The sequence below is a fragment of the Eleutherodactylus coqui genome, chromosome 1 (genome assembly GCF_035609145.1).
Source record: "Eleutherodactylus coqui strain aEleCoq1 chromosome 1, aEleCoq1.hap1, whole genome shotgun sequence".
Lineage (NCBI taxonomy): Eukaryota > Metazoa > Chordata > Amphibia > Anura > Eleutherodactylidae > Eleutherodactylus > Eleutherodactylus coqui.
Window position 1 is genome coordinate 179,741,301 of NC_089837.1, and position 27,329 is coordinate 179,768,629.

General features: G+C 39.6%; 1 protein-coding gene across 1 annotated transcript in view; it reads left to right on the top strand.

Annotated features, from left to right (window-relative positions):
* The window catches only part of ADGRB3 (adhesion G protein-coupled receptor B3), a 918,092-nt gene that overhangs the window by 341,126 nt on the left and 549,637 nt on the right, over window positions 1–27,329 (top strand). The window contains exon 4 of the mRNA XM_066604215.1: window positions 22,728–22,892. Within this exon, the coding sequence (XP_066460312.1) occupies window positions 22,728–22,892 (165 nt within the window). The remainder of the gene's footprint in view (window positions 1–22,727; window positions 22,893–27,329) is intronic.

The window sequence follows — 27,329 nt, forward strand, 5'->3', positions numbered from 1 at the left end:
TTGTGGGTTAGGGGGTCTCCACTAGTGCGTCAGAGTGAGGTTCTAATTGTCCCAGGGGGGAAGGCTTATGTAGCAAATAAGGTTCGCGGGGGGTCCTTGGCCGGGTCCCCCTGAAAAAATTCAGGCTGAGCCTGTATACAGTCCTTAGAGAGGGTTGACTTCTTTTATCCTTCTGTCTGCTCTCACTAGCAGAGATGAACAGGAGGAGATGGAGGTGGAGGACGTATATATATTTGAATATATGGGATAAGTGCAGGGGGGATGGATTTCTCACTGCTATCCGAGATTGGGTGGGTTTTTTAACTCTGCACGGTGCTGCTGGGCCCACTGCAAGCCTTGAAAATAGCTTTATAGCGGATGGAAGTCCTGCAAATAGGAGTGGGGTTCCCCCAGGAGGGGTGTCACAGTCCTCTTTGTGGTTAATGCACTGGGGTGCAGTGAGGTGGGATCGCACAGCAGTCCGTGGGGACAGAGCATCGCCGTCCGGTAAGTATGGGCCTTGGCCTCCTCTATTTGTTCCCTAGGGTGCAGGGAAATGCTTGCAGTCCTCTCCCCAGTCACAGCCGCACTTCTCCCCTCAGCAGCTATCGCCGCAACCGCTGCCGCCGCGCCGCTGAGTGCCAGTCTGCCTGTGCCTCCCCAAGTCAAACCTTTATCCGTGGAACCCCTCTAGGGGTTGCCGGACCGTGCCGCTTGTGGATGTGGCCGCAGGGGCTCCCGCCCGTCTCGCTTCCAGTCGCGCGCTTCCGGCGCGGCGCGACAATTTAGTCCCCGGCTTTCTCCTCGGCGCTAGGCCTGAATGTTATCAGAGGCTGTAAGAGCTCCGGAGCGGCTTGTTTTAATCCCCGGCCTGCGGAGCAGCTTAAGCTGATGTTCAGCAGAGTGGTCCAGTGTCAGGAGCGCCGACAGAAGGGTTTTCCTGATGCGGTTGCAGGAGCTGAGTTCCCACACGTCTGCTCTCTCCGCCGGCTAGGCCACGCTCCCACCTTTGCTTAGTTTTTAACATAGAATTTCAGCAATCCAGAGGAGCAGTGCTAACTGAGCCACCATAATTGTCTGTCCTAGGCCAGAGGAGGAGAACAACAGCAAGAATAAACACAAAAAGAACATAGAAGCCCCATCCAGATATATGTCCGTTTTAAACATAGAACTCCAATACTGTAAGATAACTGCACTAACTGAGTCACCCTGCTTAGTCTTCCTTTTCTTGAGGAGGAGATGGAAAAACACAAAGTGAGAAGTCCTTGCAGATGTTGTCCTTGGAGAGATTTGAATCTAGGACCCCAGCACTGCAATGCAACAGCCCAAAGACTGATCCAAGTGTGATTGTTCTCAGTTAGAGAAACCAAGTAATCTTATAGATATGATACCTTTTATGGGCTAACAAAAATACAAGATATTGTTGCGAGCTTTCGAACCTACGCAGGGATTGGCTGATCCCTTATGCTTGTCGTTCCTTCTTCTTGTTCTCCCCCCCCCCCCCTGAGGAGAAAGAAGTAATTGAAGGAGAAGAAGTATAAGAAGGAGAAGAATCAGGGGTACAGGAATAAGGAGAATAAGATGTGTTTCTTCTTATTTTTCTCATTTTACTCCTCCAGAGAAGAAGAAGCAGAAGGAGGAAGAAACTTGGTTCAGTTACTAGCACTGTTGCCTTTTAGCACTGGGGTTTTAGATTTGCGGCTAATTATGGACAACATCTGCATTAAATTTGGATATTCTCTTTGTACTTATTATTCTTGTTGTTCTCCATCTTTGCCTCTAGAGAGGAAAGAAGTGTAGTGGCACAGGTGTTAGCACTGCTGCCTTGCAGTACTGGAGTTATAAATTTAAATCTTTGCAGGGACAACATCTGGAGTGTTTTATCAGTTCCCTTTGTGTTTATTCTTGCTGTTGTTCATCTCCTCTGAAAAGACATGTGCTAAACACCTAAAGAAAGTGAACTGCAAATGGGACTCATGAGTAGACATGACATAATGACTGACAAACACCCAAACACTTACCTAGCATACCCACACATATAAACAGATGGGATTGCTACGGTATGTATGATGTATTGGGTTGTATTTTGGCCAATATACTTAAGCCCACAAGCCCAAGACAAGGGTGCTTGTTGTCTCATGGTTCCCCACTCTAACAAGACAACTACCCCGTTAGTCCTGCCTGCAAGCTGGGTGATCATGCCAACAGGGACAGCCCCATGCTAGAACTTAAGGACCTGGCTCGCTCTAGATGGAAAACATTCCAAGTAGAACAGCACACAGTTCACACCAACACACAAGGGAATGCATACCACATGGAACAGAAATGTTCACACCACATGTTTGGCCATCTGTACAGACACACAGAACACATCACTGTTCGTACCAGCCCTGAACAGGACTGGTCCCCACATGTCTGGCCACTTGCGCAGACACACAGAACATGTCACTGTTCACACCTACAGAACAATATGCAAACACAAGGGTACTAAGAGGGAAATGAGGAAACCAGCACCCAGACGGGCTGGTATTTATGTGCAACAGACCAGTGGTGATTGGCTGTCTGGAGAACTCCACAAACATCCCCTACCTGTGGAAGTGTGCTCCTGCAAATCCATAGAATTACAGGTTCCAGGAGCACAACCTAACAATGCATTTCCCTTTTTATTAGTGATTTTCTGTCAATTTTTGCAAAAAATCAGATTTGATGAACCCATCCGATTTTGCAAAATCGGTATGATTTTTTCAGCCAGCTGATTATGATGAGCAATAGTAGTTTTGTATACGTTTGGGAGAAGGATGGGGAAAAAAATTGAAATTCTGTCTTTTTTGAGGTTTTGTTTTTAAGGTGTTCACATACAGAATAAATAATAAGATAAATTAATTTTCTGGGTCAATTTCCTTAGAGCAAGAGTGTGGCATTAGACAATCAAGTACTCACTCTTCGACTAATGGATATCTGTGCAACACCAAGACTAGTCTATTATAGTAAGGTGGCGGTCTAACCTAGACCCCTTAGTGACCTCTGTAAAAATATACATTGGTAATGCAATCCGACAAGTAAAGTACAACTAATTGAGAATGGGCTATGGACATATTCCTATAAGTGTTCTCTCCTATTGGGATGAAGCCAAACAACCAATAAAGGTTTTCAGTATGATGAAAAATCTAAAATCTGAACTGAAAAGACATTTATTGCTGTTACAGAAAATAAATACAGATAGCAAATTGGGGCAGCAGCACTGAGCATTTGAGAAAGAAAAGATTTACAAAAATGTCAAATGGTTGCACTTGCCTCTGGTGTAATATAAGTATATGCAGATCACTGTTTATTTACATCATCTGGGGATATTAGTTTTGAAAACTTAGGGTTACAAAATAGTATCTACAGCTTCTGCAAATAACTTATAGAGAACTTTATCCCAAAGATTTCTAGACTTGCTAGCAGTGTTCATGAAACCAAGATGACATGAAAAAATAATAATCTGCATATTCATTTAAATCACGAATAACAATATATATTTGATGGACCATAGAAGTTAGTAGTTATTTAGGGCTGGACTGGCCCACCAAAGTGCCAGAAAATCCGCCCATGGACAATGGGAATAAGTTCTATCACAAAAATGGATCCCAAAGCTCCAATTTAAAAAAAACAAAACAACACATTAGTAGTTGGAGCCATATCTTGAGATGCTTTTCAAATACCATATTAGATCTTATTGATTATATGTCCCGTATATACAAAATAACAGCACACTTTCTAATAATATTAAAACTGGACTGTATGGAATGTGTCCTGTATTGATGGAGTGTGGGCATTCAGAATAATCACTTGGTAAGTTCTAAAGATCCCCTGTCCAAGAATATAGACAGATTTCAGTGTATGGCCAGATATACAATGTAAAGCTGTTTAGTTTACAGCTGCAATAAAAAGTAAGTGAACCCTGTAAAATTTGTAGTTGTACTGTTCATGTCTTTTATTGAACACATTGAGTGAGCATCCAAAGTCCAGGGAGTAAAAGTAAGTGGGCCTTTAAATTTAATAATGTGTAGATCCCCGTTAACAGCAATTACCTCCACCAAACATTTTCTATAGCTGTGAATAATATGTGTACAATGTTAAAGAGAGATCTTAGACCACTGCTTCCTACAAACGTGTTTCATTTTGTCAATACTTCTGGGATACAAGTGTGCACAGCTACTTTTAAATGTGAGCCACAGATTCTCAATAGGGTTAAGGTCAGAACTTCTTCAACCATTTTTAGTTGATTTACTTATGAGCTTAAGGTCATGCTATGTACCATCAGCCATTTCTTTAGCTTGACATTATGGACTGCTGCCCTTATTCGATTTTTTAAAATGTTTAGATACACCTTTAGGGTGAAGTCACACGAACGTATATCGGCTCGGGTTTTACGCCGAGCTGATATACGTTGTCCTCGGGTGCAGGGGGGGGAGGATGGAAGAGCCAAGTGCAGGAACTGAGCTCCCGCCCCCCTCTCTGCCTCCTCTCCGCCCCTCTGCACTATTTGCAATGAGAGGAGGCGGGACGGGGGCGGGGCTAAAGTCCGGGAATTAGCCCCGCCCCCGTCCCGCCTCCTCTCATTGCAAATAGTGCAGAGGGGCGGAGAGGAGGCAGAGAGGGGGGCGGGAGCTCAGTTCCTGCACTTGGCTCTTCTATCCTCCCCCCCCTGCACCCGAGGACAACGTATATCGGCTCGGCGTAAAACCCGAGCCGATATACGTTCGTGTGACTTCACCCTTAAATTCATTGTTCTCTCAAAAACAACAAGACATCTAAGTTTTGAGACTGCAAAGCAACCCCAAATCACAATGCTCTCAATGCTTTTGGTATTGGTATACCATGTTCTTTTCCATACAAACATATTATGGTCTCATCTGTGTATAGAACATTTATGTATTATGGAACATCAAGATGGTCTTATGTAAACTTGAGACAGGCCACAATAGGTGTTTTTTCAGACAGTAGTGGCTTCCTGCCTGGAGTCCTTCCATGAGCATTGTTCTTCAATGTTCTTTTTGTAATCATAAATATACAAACTTAGGCTTTTGCAGTTTACAGAGTTTTCTATAAGTCGTTTGGTGTTATCCTTGGGTGCTTACTCTCCTTTTTTGGAATTGTATGTTGTGTTCTTTGAGTGATTTTAACAAGATGGTCACTGAGAAAGAAAAGTCTTGAATTTTCTCCATGTGTGGATACTTTGCCTTACTGTGGATTGATATACACCCAAGTTTTTAGCAATGCTTTTGTAGCCTTATTAGTTTCCTGCATTTCTATAGCATGTCTTCTGAGATCTTCTGAAAGTTGTTTGCATGAAGGTACGTTCACACTAACCAATCTTTCCTAAGAAGAACAGATTTGTCAGTAACCAGGCCTTGCGTGTCTTTATTTAAAGGATAAACCTGTGATAACCAATGTCATCTCATTAATTGAAACACCTTTTATCAATTAACTCCTGGAGAATATATTAAAATAGAGGTTAGTTATTTTCGGTTAGTGCACTGTGGATGTTTACTAAATAATATACATGAATGGCACAACTGTTTGTGTGTTATTAGTATAGTTAGATTGTGCTTCTCAATATTTTTAATGTAGATAACAATCAGACCACATTTTACTAGCAATCAATGCAGAATTTCATTATATAAATTTTTCTTGCAACTACTGTATATAGTGAAGTATATTAGAGAGGAAAGTAAAAATAAAGTAAATCTTTAACATGTACTTGTTGCTATAGTAACCATTTTTTCACTCACTTTTTTCTCGCAACTGTAAAATAACACATGTAGTTACAATGATTTCTATGTATAAACAAAAGTAGAAAAGTTTATAAAGACTACCAGTTGCAGCTTTAAATTCTGTTTACACATGAAAAGATATAAAATTAAGATTATTTTGACAAAGGTATTAATAACACAGTTCTGCACATAAAAGATAAAAACCCATCACTACTAACAACATTCTTCAGAGATAAATACTAGAGATTACAGAAGGCTATTCTATGAGATTGTATCAGTTTAGCTCAGACTGTATGCTGAGTGCTAGATAGAAGGTGTTGTAGACTTCATGCAACTTTCTTTTAGGTTTTATACCACTTTCTACAGACTCAGACTTGATAGTATCTGAAGTAATTGCCTACCCGAATCTACAAACACTGACACTTGACTTTGATGTGCCTCAAGTACCCAGCAACATTTCTCAGAAACTTGATTTATCAAGAATGTTTCCTTCTAAAAGGATCACTTTTATTTCATTTTCTATGAATGCGACTTTGCTTTTATATCTTTTCTTTAACCTTTTAAGGATCAGGCTGTTTTGGTCCTAAATAGGGATGAGCGAGCGTACTCGGAAAAGCACTACTCGCTCGAGTAATTTGCTTTATCCGAGTATCGCTGTGCTCGTCCCTGAAGATTCAGGTGCCGGCACGGAGCGGGGAGCTGCAGGGGAGAGCGGGGAGGAATGGAGGGGAGATCTTTCCCTCTCTCCCGCCCGCTCTCCCCTGCTCCCCGCTGCAACTCACCTGTCAGCCGCAGCGGCACCCGAATCTTCAGACCCGAGCACAGCGATACTCGGATAAAGCAAATTACTCGAGCGAGTAGTGCTTTTCCGAGTACGCTCGCTCATCTCTAGTCCTAAAGGTCCAGACACTTTTTAGGGATTTACCCATGTGGTGGTTTTACTGCCCTATTGTTTTTTCTTCAGCTACCAAAATTATTTTTGCTGTGTTTTTTTTCCCATGTATGTAAGACTATTTTTTAATGTCTTTTTTCATTGACTTTTGTATCTATATATTTTTATATTAGTCCGTAATTTTTATTTATTTATGTTACAATTTTTTTTACCATCTATGTCCCCCAAGGCATCATATAAGACCCTTCATGGTAATTCACATTGTTTTTTTAAATTTCACACTGTAGCTCGGTTATCCATAGGACCCCCAGTGAGTGCTATGAAGCCTGTAAAGGAGAAGGCATAGGCTGTTAAAATAACCTTTCTCCTCTGGGTCCTCAGCTACGTCTGCTTGATGTTACATCCGTGCAGGCCATTGGAGAAAATGACCTACATGGACACAACCCAATTATGGCTGAGCCATTCTGTCATGTTCATTTTGAGTGCAAAGCGCACCATGTCCATAACATGCCAAGCACAGACATAAGGTTGTGCTCACAGAGACAGAGAAAGAATGTGAATGTGCAACAACATGAACACCAGATAACAACAAACTACACTGCAATGCTATGGCAAATCAATGGACGTGAAAAAAAAACAAAAACAGACAAACATCAAAACACTTACCAATAATACCAACATGAATAAGCAGATAGAACAGCTAATAAATGCAAGGTATTAGTTAGTAATTTGGCCAAAGTGTGTAAGCTTCCAAGCCCACAAGAAGGGTCCTTGTTGTCTCATGAGTCCCTACTCTAACAAGACAACCTAATCCCAGTAATCCTCTGGCTCGTAATAGATGGGATCCAACATATGCTGAACAGAACACGATTCACACACATAAACAGACAAGAAACATACACCTTGAACAGCTAACTGTTCACACAAACAAACAAGGAATCCCAACCAGAAGCTCATGCAAGCAAGCAACACCAGAGCAGAATATGGATGACACTAAACACCAGAGTTCTGAGAGGGAATAAGGAAAATAGCAAAAGTGGTAAATGATCAGCACCCTCTAGAATAAGAAGGTGGTATTTATATGCAGCAGATCGGTGGTGATTGGCTGGGTGGAGAACCCATGCCCTCAGCTAGCCAAATCAACCAGCATGCTCCTGGAAAACCACAGGTCCCAGGGGCACAAACGTGACACTTGACTGCAGGAGCAGAAAATTTAATCCCACACCATACTTGTGCAATCGGCAGGAATTAAAGCCCAGGACCAGGCTCCGTATTTTTACCACACTTGGTCCTTAAGCGGTTAATATTGGATATGTGTGAATTTTCATTGCTACGCAATTGCTTTCTACATTCTTAATTCCTTCATATAAGTTAAACAAAACTTTTAACTTGCCAGTAAAACTAGTTACTGTTCAGTACATAGATAGTGTATAACATCATCACTTGTTTGCTAAGATATTGTACACACTGGATGTGAAAATGTGCTGATGCCAGCAAAGTTTATGCACCATTTCCAATCAACAGCTTCTTGACACCAGCAATATTGTACAGTGATCTTCCAGTGACCCAAGAGTATTGTTCTCTTATCTCTTGCGCAGTGTATGCTATCTCTTCTCTGCAGTCTAGCGGAAAGGACTGCTAGACATGATGACATTTCAAGTTGAAATTTGGGAACACTTCGAAAAATTAAATCATTGAAATAAAAAAATGAAAATCATTATAAAGATATTGTAGCTGGGAGGTAGAATAACTAAACTATAATTTGCCTGGACAGCTGAGTATAACTGGCAGTGCATATATTATTTACTTATGATCTGTCTTAATAGTTTTTCCATTAATCATATTAACAAAATGTTATCAGTGTTCACTCGATATTACGTAATGGCGTAATATCTAACAAAAGATTATTTCCAACTTGGTAATAGAAGAAAATATATGATTTGGTTGATACATTATTATTTTCCTGTTACTGCATTATACTTTTTATATACATTGCAAGCATCATCGGTGGAACATGTATTTAAGCTTTGTAAAGCTGTAATATTGACAGTAGATGAACCAAAGAGCATAGAATTTAGTTTCTGTATGTCTGTTTCACCCAATGTACTCAACAATACAAATTACAAAACCTAATCGCTAAGGATATGTATTTTATTACAGTGTGATAATAAATTCAAAGTTGCCTGTCCCTTATCTTTTAGCATCTTTATATACAGTTTATGTATATGAACCATACATTGAACAAGTTACATTATACATCATTAGAACAGAATTTATTTATGCATCAATTAAAAAGCTATTGTATTCATAATATAAATATACAAATGCCAATGTTTGTTCCTTATGCAGCACAAACATATTCAGCTTTGTGATATTCATATAACTTTCCAGTCACGTTTTTGCTGCAATTTCACAATATCATGTAATTTGAAGTGAGGGCAAATGCAGAAGTACTGAAAGGAAACTCACATAGGAAGAACATCAACATTTTAAATAGTCTTCCAATCATAAAAAGTAATAACATATTGTTAGAACATGCTCAGTAATTACCTTCGGATTGAGGCTGCATTTACACGGACAAGTTTGATATATGCCTGAAAAATTGGACCATTCTAACACTTCATTTTGCTGTGATTTTTCTGTGATTGTGATGTGTATCAGCACATAGACACCTGCACTAATTGTTATTATGTGTTGTCTTATGTTATATCCATTTAGTGAGGGTATCTTTAACATATATGCAACAGATGTATAATGGTAGAAAAAAGTAACATATAATACGTAAATTAATAAATTAATGTATCAGGATTATAGATGAGCGAGTATACTCGCTAAAGGCAATTGCTCGAGCGAGCATTGCCTTTAGCGAGTATCTCCCCCGCTCGAGACTGCAGGTTCGGGTGCCGGCAGCGGGCACGGAGCTGCGGGGGAGAGCGGGGCGGAACAGAGGGGAGATCTCTCTCTCCCTCTCTCCCCCCCCCCCCCCCGCTCCCTCCTGCTGACAGCCGCTACTCACGGCTCCCCCGTGTCGGCACCCGGACCTACAGTCTCGAGCGGGGGAGATGCTCACTAAAGGCAATGCTCGCTCGAGCAATTGCCTTTAGCGAGTATACTCGCTCATCTCTAATCAGGATTATTACTGCCATTTTTTAAATTTATCTTTCATTTGCAAATACATACATAAAAATGTACATAAAGTGCATATTGGTTTACCACAACAGAATTAATTTAATTCACTTTTCAAAGCACTTTTGCAGGGGTACAAGTTTCTTTATGACCAGACTCACTTCAAATCCTACTTTACATGAAATCTCATCCAATTTATTTCAGATAATTAGCAAATCAGGAAATGAAAATGATTTCTTAATTTCTTGCCCACAAAGCAATGAAGTTGGCATTCATTGCAACATATTCCAATATAACAACTTTGCAGGCACATGTAGAATGTTGAAGTAGAGACTGCTTTTATCTTCAGGCTAAAATATCTTTGTGATTAATAGTTGTTATTATTATACAATCTTGCAGTATGCAGTTGCTAGTGTTGCATAATGTCAAATCTACACACAGTAACTGAACAATTCCATAAATATCGGATGGTGCAATTGAAACACAATGCTAAGAAAAAATGTATGGTGCTGTGTTGAGTCAGAGACTTTTACTGTCAAATATTGCCAAAGAAGTACTGTGATTCCTTTATTTAAAATTGTTCCCAGACCCACACAACTGACAGCTTTTGACAGAATTATATGACATAAAGTATACGATTATGACTGGATTTCTAATTCACGTTTTTCGCAACGTGAATTTACGACACAACGTAGTCAAGAGCGAAATACTGTTAAAGGGGTATCTCTTCATGAGAAGATAGTCCTTGAGGATGATGCTAGCAGTGATGGGCAAGTGACAGTGGAAGATGTCAGTAGATTTTAGTGAACTCAGGTTACAAACCAGGAACAAAGCTTGGAAAAGCAAGGCAGCTTGGGATAGGGTAAAACTCAGAAGAGACAGAGGCAGAATACACTGACCAGCAGACAACAACAAAGGAAACATGAAAAAAAAACAACTTTATATATATTGTGGCCATGTCTGCATGGGGGTGGGGGGGGTAGGAGTCAGACACGACACAATGGCACACTCAGTACATGTAAAAGTAAGAAGAACTTTATTTGTTTGACTTTTCAGTGGTAGCAAGAAAATCCAGTGCAAACACATCAGTCCCTTGCAGCACATACACTGAGTTCTAAGAAAATAATAAACACTTGCCCATCAAGGAGCTAACTCAACAGTAGTTCCTCACTAACTACTACACCATGGCCTAGCACCACTACATGCACCACAGGCGTCCTCTTGGGGAAAAGCTCCAGGTCCTTCTCAGAGCCTTGCCTAGCTCTGTTTTCTCTCAGCAGCACTGCTGTGGCCTTGAACTCTGCTCTCTCAGCAGCAGCTCTGGCTTCTAGCTTTTCAGCCCAAACTTGCAGCTTGGGACTGAAGGTGTCTGGGGCTTTTAGCTCCTCCAGACACACCCACACAGCTGTCCATGCTGATTGATTAGCACACATTCAGCACACAGAAGGGCCAGTCACAGCCCCCTGCAAGCTATTCTGTGCATAGCCTTGCCACAATACATTATATATATATATATATATATATATATATATATATATATATATATATATATATATGCGGGTGTGGAAGAAATTCTTCCTGCAAAGTAGGAATACTACTAATAGTTTATTTTTGTCAATTAAAAAAATGCAAACTGAGTGGACAAAAGAAACATCTAAGTGATATAAATATTTGACGTGCTCACACTTTGCTTTCAAGAAACCATCAATTTTTCTAGGGACACTTGCACGCAGCTTTCAAAGAAACTAAACATGGATGTTGTTCCAAACATCTTGGAGAACTAACCACAGATCTTCTGTGGATGTAGACTTTTTCGAATCCTTCTATCTCCTCATGTAATCCTAAACAGACTCGAAGATGTTGAGATCAGTGGTCACTAGTGGACATATCATTACTTGCAGGACTCCTTGTTCTTTTTTATATTGAAGATAGTTCTTAATGGCATGGGCCGTATGTTTGGGGTCTTTGTGCTGCTGCAGAATAAATGTGGAGTCAGTTAGATGCCTCCCTGATGGTATTGCATGATGGTTAAGTATCTACCTGTATTTCTCACCATTGAGGACACCATTCTTTCTGACTAAGTCCCCACCTTCATTTGCTGAAATGCAGCCTCAAACTTGCAAATAACCTCCACCATACTTTACTGTTGGCTGCAGATACTCATTATTGTACCACTCACCAGCCCTTTGGTGAACAATCTGCCTTCTTTTACAGCCAAATATTTCAATTTTTGATTCATCAGTCCAGAGTACCTGCTGCCATTTGTCTTGCTGGATATCTTCTAGTTTCAAAGGGAAGTAAGCATGAAGAGAGGTTTATCTGCTTGCTGCACTAAGTTTTCTTGACTGACAACTGTGTCTACAGTCCTTAATGTGGCTCATTTCTTTGTGCTTCTTCAAAAGATCTTGAACAACACATATTGAAACCCAAGCCCACTTTGAAATCTTTACATGGGAGAGACGTGGCTGATGCAATATAACTGCCTTGTAGCTTTTTGCTGTGCTCAGTCTTGTCATGGTGCAATGATGTAGGGAGGGGGTGCATCAGGAACTATGTAACTCGCAAGACTTGTGCAGGCGAGATAATATATGTATGTGTGTGTTATTATATCCTAAGGCCAGTTATATAACTTATGGCCAGTATATATATATATATATATATATATATATATATATATAGATGTTATTAAATCCTGTGGACAGTTATACTGTATATAGAGAGGTGTCATTATGTCCCTGCAACTGTAAGTATCTTATTTTTCCTTCTTTCAATAATTTCAAAATTGGACGGGAAAGTTCCAAAAAACATTTCCGCCCCGGGCACCATCTGACCTTGCTACGCCACTGCCATGGTGTACAACCTTTGACATGAAAATGTCTTCCACAACCTCAACTTTGTAGCAGAGTTCAGATGTTCCTTATCTAGTTTTAAGCCTTCTGCACAGCTGTTTTTGTTTCAGTTAATAACTGTACTTCGACGTACATAATTAGTTAATCATGTGCCTGACTATAATCTTACAAAAACCCTGACTTTGTGGAAGTGTACCTAGAAGAATCGATGCTGTTTCGAAAGCAAAGTGTGGTCACACCAAATGAATGAGGCAGAGTCCCATACAGGAATAAGTTAACTATTCATATGTTGGTATGTGAGATAGCTAAGCAGGTTCTGGTAGTACAGTAGAGATGAACAGGTCCTGTAGGATAGTATATATAAGAAGATTCTAGTGGGATAGCAAAGCTGAGCCAAGTTCAGACAGAGTAGCTGAGAACAGTTTGTTCATGACTAGCCAGGTCAAATATCATACAGGAGGCGAGATAAAGGATACAAACAATGCTAATAATTACTTGGTGAAGAAACATTGTGAAGAAATAGATGGACAAATGTTGAGTTTATTGTCTTTCTTCTCCTTAGGGCTCAGTCAGACGAGCAAACTTTTCACGCCTGTATAGGCGCATTTTCAAAATGGATCTATTAGAACCAATGCTTTTCAATGAAAGAGGTCCCATGTCCATTTTTGAGCCATCCTTTTGAGCTATATATAACGTTCTCATCAGCTTTTATTCCATTTTTTTTAGCTTGCAGGATGTAAAAAAATAGGAACTCTGGCATTTCTTTTTTTATGGTGTTCACTATGTTGGATAAATGACATAAAACATTTTTTGAATTTGTGCCATTACACCTGATTTATGATTACTGGACAGCCATGCGGGCCTTTGTTTGGATCAGAATATCAGGCCTACTAAAATAGGGTCAAAGAGAGGCTCCCAGTGATTGTGTGGTTACAGCTGTTGAGTCCTACATGATCACAATAGTGACCATATACATTATTGTGCATAAAGCGATAGGCCAAAAAATTGTGGAGAAACAAAGAAAGTGCCAACTTTTCTTAAGTCTAGTAAGAAAGAAGTATAGTTTAACTGCATGTATGGTATGTAATACCGGCCTAACTGCAGGGCTCCTGATCTGATCTACGAGCATAATAGATTCTTAATTATGCTCAGTGTATAGTTCTGGAAACCCACAGCCAGGCTGGTACAGTCATCTGTATTATGGATGTATAAATGCAATGAAAATATGCTTCTCTATCACTGGCCTTAATCTCAGATATGGAGGGGTGCCAAAAGAATATTCCTTATAAGACACCATTTACCCCAGGGCTGGCCCCCATATACACTAATATGGTTTAAATACCCCTTCAACTGCCAATGGGGCAGATTTACTAATCCTATCTAATAGTTAGACAACATGGGGGACATTTATTATTAGTGTAGTGGCAGAATTTCAGTCTTAGTTGTGCTTTTTTGTGCGCAAGTCAATTTAGACAGACTTACTATTGATTTGTGCCAAAAAGAACAGATGTTATGCCTCTCATTCAACTTTTCAAAAGCTTCTAGAAAAGTAAGCTTCTACAAGAACATTTTTGTGCAATTTCACTGCAGTAATTGGGTTTTATACAAAGTGACTCCACATCTCTAGTCATATTTAAAGATGCAACAAATTTATCAATGTTGTGTGACATTTGATAATTTTTTTTGCATCTTTAAACTTGAGTAGGGAGGAATAGCTGCCAGAAAATTGGCATCAAAAACTTCCCCTATAAACTAAAACTAGACCATCTAAAAATGTGCCACATTCATCACAATGGTCCATGCTCAATGATAGATGTGGTGCATTCTTAGATATTTTATCTAATTTCATACTATTTAGTAGTTGGCTTAGTTTAGCATTGAGGACACCATTAATCCTGACTATATTCCCAACTCCACGTACTGAAAACAATGCAGCCTCAATTTTTGTGCTCCTGGTCACATTTTAGAAATTCTCATTTCCTCAAAGCCACACTTCTTTTCTAACAGGCCATACAACATTGATGAATGAGGTACAGGAAGTGCCTAAAACACATAATACATGTGATGCAAGGTATGTAAGACACATTTCTGTGAGAATTGACAGCTCAGAAGTCTTCTCGGGCATGTCATGTGTGATTAACACTAAACTACTCTTACCACAGATGCTTTCTCAGGGTTGTTAGCAAGAAGCAGGGGATAGAGGGAGGAAAGTAATATCCAACTGCAGCATCAGACTCAATGTAGGGTTTGTTTGTAACTAGAGATGAGCGAACCTACTTGGCCACGCCCCTTTTTCACCCGAGTACCGCGATTTTCAAGTACATCCGTACTCGGGTGAAAAGATTCGGGGGGCGCTGTGGGTGAATGGGGGGTTGCAGCGGGGAGTGGGGGGAGAGAGGGCTCCCCCCTGTTCCCCGCTGCTACCCCCCGCGCCGCAACGCCTCCCCCCACCCCCCGGCGCCCCCCGAATCTTTTCACCCGAGTACTGAAGTACTCGAAAATCGCGGTGCTCGAACGAGTAATTACTCGAAACGAGTACGTTCGCTCATCTCTATTTGTAACCTTTAACAATTGAGCAGTAGCTACATAAACCTTGTGCACATATATTACTGTAGGTCTTCATAAGATGTGCAAACAAAATTCTAGAATATCTTTTAAATGAAAATTATTTGCAAATGAGTCATTTTCTTATTTTATACAATGTGCATGATGAAAAGAAAAACAATGGTTGCAAATGTGCGCTAGCCTTATCATGTTGGAGCATTACAGTCAAGTTCAGTCTACCACATCACTAAGATTTTACTACAAATGTTCTAATTAGCAATTTTTCTGTTCCAGTATTTACATTATTTTTAAACAGGTTAGCATTGAAAATTGGTTTCATACCCATAATTTTATTTTTTCTTGACTCAGATTTCTGAATGTAACCTACCATTACATGTCCGATGGCTTAAAGCAGTATAAAATCCTAAGTAAATATCAATCATATTGAATCATTTCATTTGACTAGAATAATTTATTTGTATAACTCTTGCCGAAATGTCCTCCAATCCAACTAAATCTAATTTCCTAAATGTGGCAGGGGACTTTAACATAAAAGATATAATGTAATTGATGCATTTTGTGCAATTTCCAGAATGCTGCCTTGCAAAGAGTCCCTGTAAAAAGTCCATTTGTTAAGACAATAACATAAGTTTTCATTGTTGTTATTACAAAATATATCAATGTTTTAATCTATTAATTCTTCCTTGAAGCTCAACATAAAAATGAATAATTTTACAGCATATGAATTCTAGCAGTACTTCGGCTTTTTTATGAATTGCCTGTGGTTGACGCTTGAGTTGAAATTGTTGTATTTTAGAAGAAAGCAGTTTAGGAAGTGTTTTGTGCAAACTTACAAATATGTCTATGGGATTTATAGTATTGTTACAAAATAGCAGGTTTTAGTAGTTTTAAAAGTTGTACAAAATGTAACAAATAAATTTGTTTAACAGAGTGAAATGATAGAATTTTAAAAAAATTCACATTGTTCTAAACAAGTCTATGTTTTCAGCATTGAATCTGAATGGCAAAATATATTTGGGGGAAAATATTTTTAGAAACCAAAACCTAAAGCTAAATTGAGCATTTTTAGTTTAATGCCTTTAACTATAAACCTTTTTCATTTCTACAAAATGAGGGAAAAAAGTTTTATAGCTATCACCCACTTTTGACAAACTCAAAGCTAGATGTTATGCGAATATTGATTATATGCTTACATTTTTTTAAAACGTGGGAAAAGAAAGCCATCTATATGCCAATTAAGTTCTTACACGTTCTCTATTACATTGATTCTTCAGAGAGTATATAACTTCAGTTTGAGTGTAAATCTCAAACCTGATAAATAGATTCCACCATGACTATTATGTTGGAACTGATACCTATGGTAACATTTACAAAGAGGAAATATTTAAGAAATTAAAAGTGCTGTGGAAGAGGAGAAGACCATGGCTGTACTACTAGAGATGAGCGAGCATACTCGTCCGAGCTTGATGCTCGTTTGAGTATTAGGGTGCTCGAGATGCTCGTTACTCGAGACGAGCACCACGCGGTACTCGTCTTGATTAAACGAGCACTGACCATTGAATTCATTGGAGCCGGCAATACAGCTAGCTCCATTGAAAGCAATGGCCTGCCGGCGAGCGCGGGATGAATTGTCGGGAAGGGCTTAAATATATAAGCCCTTCCCTGCAATTCATCCAGAAATGTGTAAAAAAAAAAATATATATATACTCACCTGGTCCCGGCAGACGGAGTTCAGCGCGGCCAGTGTGTGACTGCTGCCTCTGATTGGCTCAGCGGGACCAATCAGATGAGAGGCAGCAGTCACTCACCCATTCATAAATTCATGAATGGGTGTGTGAGTGGAATCTGCCTCTGATTGGTCAGGCTGTGACCAATTAGAGGCAGCTCATTCAGCAGGCAGGGATTTTAAATCCCCGGCTGCTGAATACTACTCACAGCTGTTCAGAGCAGTTCAGGAGGACTGCCGCTGGCCGCGCTGAACTCCGTCTGCCGGGACTAGGTGAGTATATATATATTTTTTATTTTTACACATTTCTGGATGAATTGCAGGGAAGGGCTTATATATTTAACCCCTTCCCGACAATTCATCCCACGATCGCCGGCAGCCCATTGCTTTCAATGGAGCCAGCTGTATTGCCGGCTCCATTGAAGTCAATGGGCTAACATCGTTCTGCTGGGACAAGGTGAGTATATATTTTTTTTAATTTTTACACATTTCTGGATGAATTGCAGGAAAGGGCTTATATATTTAAGCCCTTCCCAACAATTCATCCCGCGATCGCCGGCCGCCCATAGCTTTCAATGGAGCCAGCTGTATTGCCGGCTCCATTGAATTCAATAGGCTAACATCGTTCTTCTCTGCCACAGCTGTTACAGCTGTGGCAGAGGAGAACGATCTTTATGCTGACAGTGCGGGGGGGGGGTCTCACTCTTGCCACTATTGTGGCTTAATAATGGGACCTGGGAACTTGAGATGCAGCCCAACATGTAGCCCCTCACCTGCCCTATCCGTTTCTGTGTTGTTCCCATCACTTTCTTGAATTTCCCAGGTTTTCACAAATGAAAACCTTAGCGAGCATCGGCGATATACAAAAATGCTCGAGTCGCCCATTGACTTCAATGGGGTTCGTTACTCGAAACGAACTCTCGAGCATCACTGAAAGTTCGACTCGAGTAACGAGCACCCGAGCATTTTGGTGCTCGCTCATCTCTATGTACTACTCTAAAAACAGTGCCACACTTTAGTTCTGTGTGGTATTACAGCTCGACCTCTTTAAATATATACTATTCTATTGTGCCTTTATTTAACTAGTATTTAATGTAAATATGGGAACAAAAACTTCATGGTGCCACTTTAAATCATACAACCATACTATATGATATGTTGGCTACATGTTGATGCTGACTATAGGTTCAAAATCATACAGTACATAGCTATGAATATGGCATTAGCAGAAGGAAAAAAAATAAAGGGGTGATATTAAGTTATCCCATATCCGCAGGGGATAACTATGTGATCAATGGGGTCCAACCATTAGGAACCCCCCAAGCGCCAGAACTGAGGTTTTATATTCCCCATGAGAGACTGACAAAATGAATGGAGTGGCAGCCCACAAGCTTGGTTACTATGTAGCCATGCATTCTTCCGAGGTCAGTAAAATGAGTACCCAGCTTGCTGGGGGTAATAAATAAATTACCTGAAAGCACTGCGGAATAAGTTGGCACTATACAAATAACGAGTCCCTTTCCCCCTTTCATTCATTTCAATGGTAATGCCAAAAATAGCTGAGTTCAAGTGCATAGTAGTCTCTGGTGCTCTCATTGAAAGGAATAGAAGCAAATAGAATGGAAGCCAAGCACCTGAATGAAAACATTTTATCTTTAATTTATTTTTTTACTTATTCAGAGTTAGGCTACAAATCCTATATCCCATTATAAAGATTTGAGTTTCTACATATCAAGTACATGATCTGTATTGAAAACTATTTTTAAGTGAGTTTTTTTAGAAATTCCATTTTCAAGTACCCTATTATGGGATCTCTACCAATTAGTTGAATCAGAGAGCAGTTCCAAAGAGTATCTCTTTCTGAAGATCTTATTACATCTATACATTTAAATGGGCATCATTTACAGTTATACTTCATTTTACCTGTGACAGTGTTACAGAAGATTTGAACACATGCTGCCTTGTTCCTCCACTGACTACAGCTGTTCAGTATAGTATAACCTATAAACAGCTTATTTTCAAGGGATTCTATTACAAACACAGATTGTGAATGTTGACATCACCTTGAAGAGATATAAAAATAATACAATAGGAAATTACAGTTGATGTAAGAATAGCCATTGAGAGTCCTTCAATTACAGTCATAAGTAGAGATGAGCGAGCACGGCGTGATGCTCGTTCGAGTAACGAGCACCATCGAGTACGCTAATACTCGAACGAGTATCAAGCTTGGCAGAGTATGTTCGCTCAACTCTAGTCATAAGTAATCATTTAGTTTTATATGGAAACTGATTTAAAAAATCAAACATGCATGCTGTTACAGTTGCAAAAAAGTAAATGAACTATTTGGAGTTACCAGAATTTCTGCATTAACTATTAATGAAATGCAAATATAATTATATATAACACAACATTAATATAACACACAAACAGTTGTACCAGTCATGCCTTTTATTGAGCAAATTGAACAAAGAGTCACAATGGAGGGAGAAAAACTAAACGAGCCATTGAATTTATTAACCTGTAGATCCCCCCTTAGCAACAATTACCTGTATCAGATGTTCCTGTAGCTCTAAATAAGATGTTGAGAAGGAATTTTGGACCAATGAATACCTTGGATGCACACCCCCCTTCAGTTCCTGCCATAATATCTCAATAGGGTTAAGGTCTGAACTCTGCCTTAGCCATTCCAAAACAGAAATCTTATTTTTGACCATTTGTCAGTTGATTTACTTATATGGTCTGGGTTATTGTCTTGTTTCATCACTGAATGCCTCTTCAGCTTGAGGTCGTGATGCCCTTACATTTTCCTGTAATGTGTTTTGATACACATTAGAATTCATTGTTCCCTAAATGATTACAAGGCAATCAGGCCATAAGACAGCAAAGCAGCCCCTCTACTACACTTCACATTTGGGATGAGATTTTGGCATTTGTGTCCAGTGTTCTTTTTCCCCCCAAATACAGTATTGTATATTTATGTGAAAAAGTTAACCTCGTGTATCATCCGTCCATAAAACATTTTCACTGAAGCACTTTGGTTTGGGATAAACTTGAGGAGAGACACAAGTTTTTTGTTTTTTTTGGGGGGGGGGGAAGCAGTGGCTTCCTTCATTGTGTTTTTCCATCAATACCTTTCTGGTTTACTGTTCTTCTAATAGTGGACACAGGGACGAAGATTTTTGCAGATTGAAAAGTTATGTGTAGGTCTTTTGCTGTTACCACCTACCAGTTATGTGTAGGTGATTTCTCAACTCATTCAGGATTGCCTGTTGTTTTCTTGAAGTGATCTTTAGAGAATGTCCACTCCGAGGGAGAATAGAAAATGTATCCATTTGCAGATACTAAGTTGAACCGTGGATTGATGTATACTCAAGTCTTTGGTAGCATTTTTCTAGCTTCATGTATCTTTGTAAAACGTTTTTTAAGGTCTTTGAAAGTTGTTCACATTATGGGATGGTTCACACTAACCACTTTTCATGGTGGTACCGTGTTGGTCAGAAAAATCTTTGTAATATTTAATATTCTTCTATGAAAAAGACAAAAGTATTATAGATGTGAAACTTCTATTAGCTAACCAGAAAAAAAATAGATATGCAAGCTTTTGAGGCTGTATAATGCCCCTTCATCAGGCTATGTCAGATTATAACATGAGAAGAGCATTATGTCATACCAAGGCTTTGTGTGTCTTTATTTATCAAAGCACCTGTTAAACTCACACTTTTAATCTCTTCTTAGTCAAAACACCTTTTGCAATTACCCATAGAGAGATCATTAGGAAAGAGGTTCACTCATTTTTTTCTCCATTGATTTTGGAGTTTACTCAATGTGCTCAATAAAGACATGAACAGTACAACTATTTGTATATTATTAGTTTAGCTAGGTTGTATTGGTCTATAACTGTGACATATCGTGTTTTCCCAAAAATAAGACACTGTCTTATATTTATTTTTGCCCCAAAAGAGGCACAGTGTATTATTTTCAGGGGAGTTCTTTACTCACCTGGCCCGCGATGTCTGGGTCCATCGTGCTCGTCTCTGGCAATGCTATATGCAGGCTGCCGTGTCCTCAGCGTTGACACAGCACTATCTTTCTGGTGATGAGGCTTTGAATACCCTGCCTCCAGCAAGCGAGTGCTGAACCTCTTACCTACATGCCCCCCAAAAATTTTCAGGAAAACATGGTAAATAAAAGCTGAACACATTTTATTAGTGATTATAGCAGATAATTCCAAAGGGTTCTTTTTTGTTTCTTGTAACTATATGTAAGTGAGTTTTGAATAGGGATAGGTATATATGAATATATTATGTGAAGTTATGTGATGTAACTGCAAACACAATTCTACAGGAACAACTGTTACTCAACAGTAGATAAATTGTATTCTGACTGTTATGTATAATAAGGGCTCAGTCACACGGGCATTTTTATGTGCGTATGTTACCTGCGTTTGCGATCTGCATCTATATAGAACCAATGCTTTTCAATGGCAGCGGTCAGATACCCAATATTTACCTGCACACAAAAATCCCAGCGGTAAATATAGGGCAGCGGATTTTAAAAAGCAGGTAACAGCGGCATCCGGCTTTTTTGAATGTGAACCCCTGGATGCTATCGCATCCAGGGGTTTCACCTTGTGCTAAGTGGGGCCGGCGGCAGCAGCGCCGACCCCATTGAGAACATACAGTGAAGATCACGATCGTCTGGCACAGCTGTGACAGCTGTGGCACAGGAGCATGATGTTCTCCCAATAAATTTAACGGAGTCGGCGTTATAGCTGGCTCCATTGAAAGCAAAGGGCTGCTGGCAAGCCCTGCAGTGATTTTCAGGGAAGGGCTCTAAAGATATGCCCTTCTCTGAAAATCATTCCTAAAATGTGTAAAAAATAAAATATATATATATACTTACCTCTCTGCAGCTGCAAGGGCTCAGGCGCATCTAGCCGGGTCTTCTCCTGCATTGCTCTGAAGTGATTTCAGCAGGTGGGGATTTAAAATCCTCGCCTGCTGAGAGGGCTGCCTCTGATTGGCTGAGCACTGTGACCAATCAGAGAAAGCACTCAGCTATTGAATGACAGCTGAGAGCTGCCTCTGCAGTGCAGGAGAAGAGCTGGCTAGACACACCTGAGCCCCGGCAGCTGCAGAGAGGTGAGTATATATTTTTTAAATTTTTTACACATTTTAGGGATGATTTTCAGGGAAGATCACTGCAGGGCTTACGGGCAGCCCATTGCTTTCAATGGAGCCGGCTGTAGCGCCAGCTCCATTGAATTCAATGGGAGAAGATCGTGATCCTCTGCTACATCTGTGACAGCTGTGGCAGAGGATTTCTTCATCTCTGCGGGGAGTCCCATTGTCGCTGGACACTGTGACAATGCTGTCACAGTGTTCAGTGACAAGGGAACTCCCCACAGAGATGAAGAAATCCTCTGCCAGAGCTGTCACAGCCATAGCAGAGGATCGTGATCTTCTCTGTATGTCAATGGGGCCGCCGCTGCTGTCACCGGCTCCATTTACCAAAGGTGAAACCTGAGGATGTGACAGCATCCAATGGTTTCACATACAAGGATTTCCTTGCTGCAGCTCTTACAGCCACAGCAGAGGTTAGCGGGCAGCGCACTTTTTGTGCAAAAAAACGTGGCCAAGTACGTTTTTTTCTGCATGCACGCTAAAACGCCCATGTAACTGAGCCCTGATAGTGTTGCTTTATTTTATACAAATGGAAATATTAACCCTTTTCCAGATATCTTTTTTCTATTTTTAAAAAGCCTACAGTAATTATTATAATTAATAATTAATTATCTTTTATAGTGTAATATCTTCTCTCTGTTGCAGTAAATGGAGTTTGGGAGGAATGGTCACCTTGGAGTTTATGTTCCTTTACGTGTGGAAAAGGCCAAAGAACAAGAACAAGGACCTGTACTCCTCCACAATATGGGGGAAGATTGTGCGGTGGACCGGAAATTCAGCATAAGCCTTGCAATATTGCTCTTTGCCCTGGTGAGATGAATGGACATTTATATATATTATTGTTAAAAGTGTTTGAAGTGATAGTGTTTGGTCAAGTGATGGATGATTGTACAGTATCTGTCTGAGAGATAAGTCTCTGCTAGTTTATCTTAAAAAGTGCTTTTTACAAAGAATAATAGGGTCAGAATCAAACTGATGTCAATAGATGCTGAACACATGTTGAAATATATATATATTTTTTTGCAATGAGTAATTTAAATATGTAAATACAGTTTATGGTCAACTCTAAAGAACTGTGCTTTATTACAGCATGTTATTCTTTTTTTTTTTTCTTTTTTTTTACAATTTTACTTTATAACCCTAGAGTTCTATTTAACCTTATTTCTTGTAGCCCATTTGTTATAAGAATCCATTTGTCCTATTATATCTATGTCAGAATTGTGGCAATCATAAAGTAATACAGCAATAATGGTGTATTGTTAGATACAGGTTATAGAAAGAACTAAAAATGAAGATTGGCATGAAAAAAAATATTGTAAATTTATGATGAAACTGCAAGACTTATTGTTGATCAGTCTTTTTAAATAGAACCTCAATATTTTGCCGACATTAAAACAACTAATAGGTAAACCTAAAAGCATTTGAACATTTTATATGATGCTTTAAATACCTTAGTAATGCTTATATCATGCTATCTATTCTATCAATACCTTCTTTCATTCTTTCTGTATGAACATCATTGTCAAATCATTACCGCTAGCATAAATGCCATACATGTAAGGCGCCTCGTGTGGCGCAGAGTGTTAAAGCAGCAGTATGCAGTCCTAAGCTCTTACTCATGACCTGAAGGCTCAATCCTGCCGGCTCAAGGTGGACTCAGCCTTCCATCCTTCCGAGGTCGGTAAAATGAGTACCCAGCTTGCTGGGGGGTAATAAATAAATTACCTAAAAGCACTGCGGAACAAGTTGGAGCTATACAAATAACTAGTTCCTTTCTCCCCCCATGTATCGATTGCTATGCATTAAATTATTGTACATTGTCACTAGAGGCTTTTGTCTATTCAACGTTTTGTCAGTTATTGGGCATCTTGTCTTTCATAATATTATTCTTGTTCAAATACTTCTATCTTAACTATTATAACTTTAATCATAAAAAGTTAAAAGCCTAAGCAGTTCCCCAAACATACACACTCTCCTTTAGTCCCTATTAGTTTAGTTAGGTTGTGTTGGTCTATAATTGTGACATATATAAAACCTGACCACATTTTAATAATGATCAATGCAGAAAATCAGGTTATTCCAAAGGATTCACTTTTTTTCCTTGCAACTATATGTTATGGAGTTCAGAATACTTTATACGAATATCACTTGCATTTATAAGCTATTTCAACGCACTTTTGAGGAAAGGAAACAGGAACAAGTCAATTAGAAAGTAGGAAGGTAAGAAAAAGCAGTGGAGCATTCCCAATGGTGAATGAATAGATATTTGGTACTATTCCCCAAATTATAACCAGCCTTTGTTGTGGCGCTATAGGGGCAGTCAACCCAGGTTAATGTCACACCTGCAGTGGTGGACGTGTCAGTAATAAAAGTTTAAAAATGGAAAGAATACTGGGAATAAGGTGCAACCCAATAAAAAAAACACAGATGCAGAAGTCCATAGATTTAAAAATTCACAAGTCCAATAAAAAGTCAGATAATAGATCTGTTGTCTTGTACATCTCTATTATTTTATTGGATTGTGCCTTATTCCAAGTCTTCTTTGCCTTTTGACAATTTTTTTTGCATTAAGCCATACCTCTAACGAAGCCCAATCCCTAAAACAGCAATGCACCCATGTTATTTTAGAGATTACAGGCAAACAGATTATTTTTCTGTCAGATTCCATACAAATCTGACAGAAAACAAATCTTGTTGTGTACTTTTGGGCTGCAGATGTACAGACATATGTTCAGCATTGTTTCTAGATTAGAATATCTCCATGTAGGCTCTGTGAACAGGGTTCTGTCATGTGCATGAGTCCTCTGTGTAATATGTATATTATTCACCCTGATCATCATGTAATAATAGCAATATGCATTATTATATGCTTATTACATTATTATATGAAGTTCAGGGTGACTGATATGAATATTAATTTTGCAGCTTATGTTTGTTTTGCAAAAGTTTTCAGCAAACTTCCACCTGAACAATCAGAGCTGCCCTATCCTACTTTTTTTTATTGTGCGGTCTGATAGGTTGCAACTCTGACCTGGCTATTGAGGGGGATACTGGAATGTCAGTTCCCCTGCTGCTCCACTACATAGTTATGATCAAGAATGCCAGGTGAATCCGTAACCACAACTGAACTACTTCCACTTACCCTAACAATCATTGTCACTCTTAGGCCTTGGTCGCACAAGCGTTTTTTTCATGCATGAGTAGGCGCGTAAAAAGAGCACTTCTAAAAGAACCAATGGGTTCCCAACTTCCCATAGAAGCGTTTACATGAACGATTTTTAGACACACAAAATACTCGCACCTGCCAAAGATAGGATATGCGAGTGTAACTCTCATCTAAGGTCCGTGGTGCACGAAAAGATAGGAACTGTCCTATTTTCGGAGCGTGCTTTTCATAGACTCCTATGGGAGCTAGAAAACATGCACCACGCACCTCAGATCGAATGAATGGTCTACTTCAAATAGCTTAAATTCACCCATTCATGTGATGTTTTCCACACGCGATGGGCGATCATTTTGTGTGTCTATTTGTGCGCGAAAAAAACCTTCGTGTGACTGAGGTCTTAGTCAGCTCTTCCAAGACTACAGATATAAAGCAGTAATCTTGGGCTATAATCTCATGAGAGCAAGCAGCCACACACCAGCACCATCCACCATTTCTCAACCAATCAGTACTGCTATGGCACAACCCACTCCTGACTGAGCACCAAGGTAGTAAGATGTTGAACCAAGTTTTCAAGCATCGGGTGGTATTGTTCCATCTTCGCTATTTCCAAATTTTGCAGAGGATGGCATTATATATCTCGGCAGTCACCTCCAAGGTGCTCTCCTTAAGGAGAGATGATACCCTTTTTTCATTGTTATAAAGATTTGTATAAAGAGTCTGACATCATCTTGCAGGAATGCTGCCTTCCAATAGGCAGTGCTTCAGATATATTGTTCCATCTTCCTTATTTGCATATTTCCCAGAGGAGCATGGATTGCAGTATGTCTCCTCACTCACCTCCTAGGTGCTCTCCTTCAGGAGAGATCATATCATTCCCAACCCTTGTCATAAATCTCTCACTAACCAAGCCACAAACTTTAAGATACTGATGAAGGGCAAAACCCCCCAAAACAGTTGTATGTGTATGGTCTTCTGGCTTTTGGTTTTCAATTTCCAGTCATTGTTATCAAGACTTGTATAAAGGGTCTGACATTGATTTGCAGGAATGCTGCCTTCCAATAGGTGGCGCTGCAGAGGTATTGTTCCACCTTCCTTATTTGCAGGATTTCAAGGTACACATTGGGACATGCAGCAGGGTTCCTGGGACAGTGGGTCAGTACCTGACATCCAGGACTGTATCACATTTTATGTACGTACCAGAAAAGGTAAACATGCTAGCAAAGTAGTTCTGAGCAAGACTTATTTCTCAAGATTTTCCAATGCTTTTTAAAATTGTGGTACAGATTATAGAAGATTTATTAACATCAAGTTGATGAATTTTGTTCACACTGCACCATCACATTGCTATTATGGTGGTCCAGCATTAGTAAATTTTCCACAGTGTAAAGAACTAGTTAGCTTACCTACATGCACAGTATTCACAATCGTGATATGAATTTACTTCAATGTTTCCATGACACTAAACAAAACACTTCTAATTACTGTGACGCCTTCTCTCCACTGAAAGCTTGCAGGGTGCAGCTGGGCAGGATTTGTAGCAGGTAAAGTTAATGATAAATGGGTGTGAAGTAGAACATTACTTAGAAAGTCATAGAGTACTACAATATTTGGGGAGAGAATATGACTGAAGCAGGTGAGAATGCTGCGTGTTGTAAGGCGAATGCTCAGAAACCTTCCCACAAAACAGGTGTGTAAAGGCCCATTTACACGCACCGATTATCGCTCATAATTTGTTCAAACGACCGAATTTGATCGATAATCATTACATATAAATGCAAGCATCAGGCATTTCACGTTTGAACGATGATTTTAAGGTGAAATTAAAATTCATCATTCAACTACCGGAGATAAAGCAAACACCTTTATCTATTATCATTGTATTCTGCTGGCACCCTCAAGGAGAAAAATACAGCTGTGCGCATTAATCATACACTGGATTCTGCAAACACCTTGTGGGTGCCATTTTACATGCAAATGAAGATGATAAAGTATTAATGGCCACCAGTTGCCATTAACACTTTATGCAAAAAGATTGCTAAAACTTTCAATCTTTCAATAGTGTAAAATATTATCTTTGCATG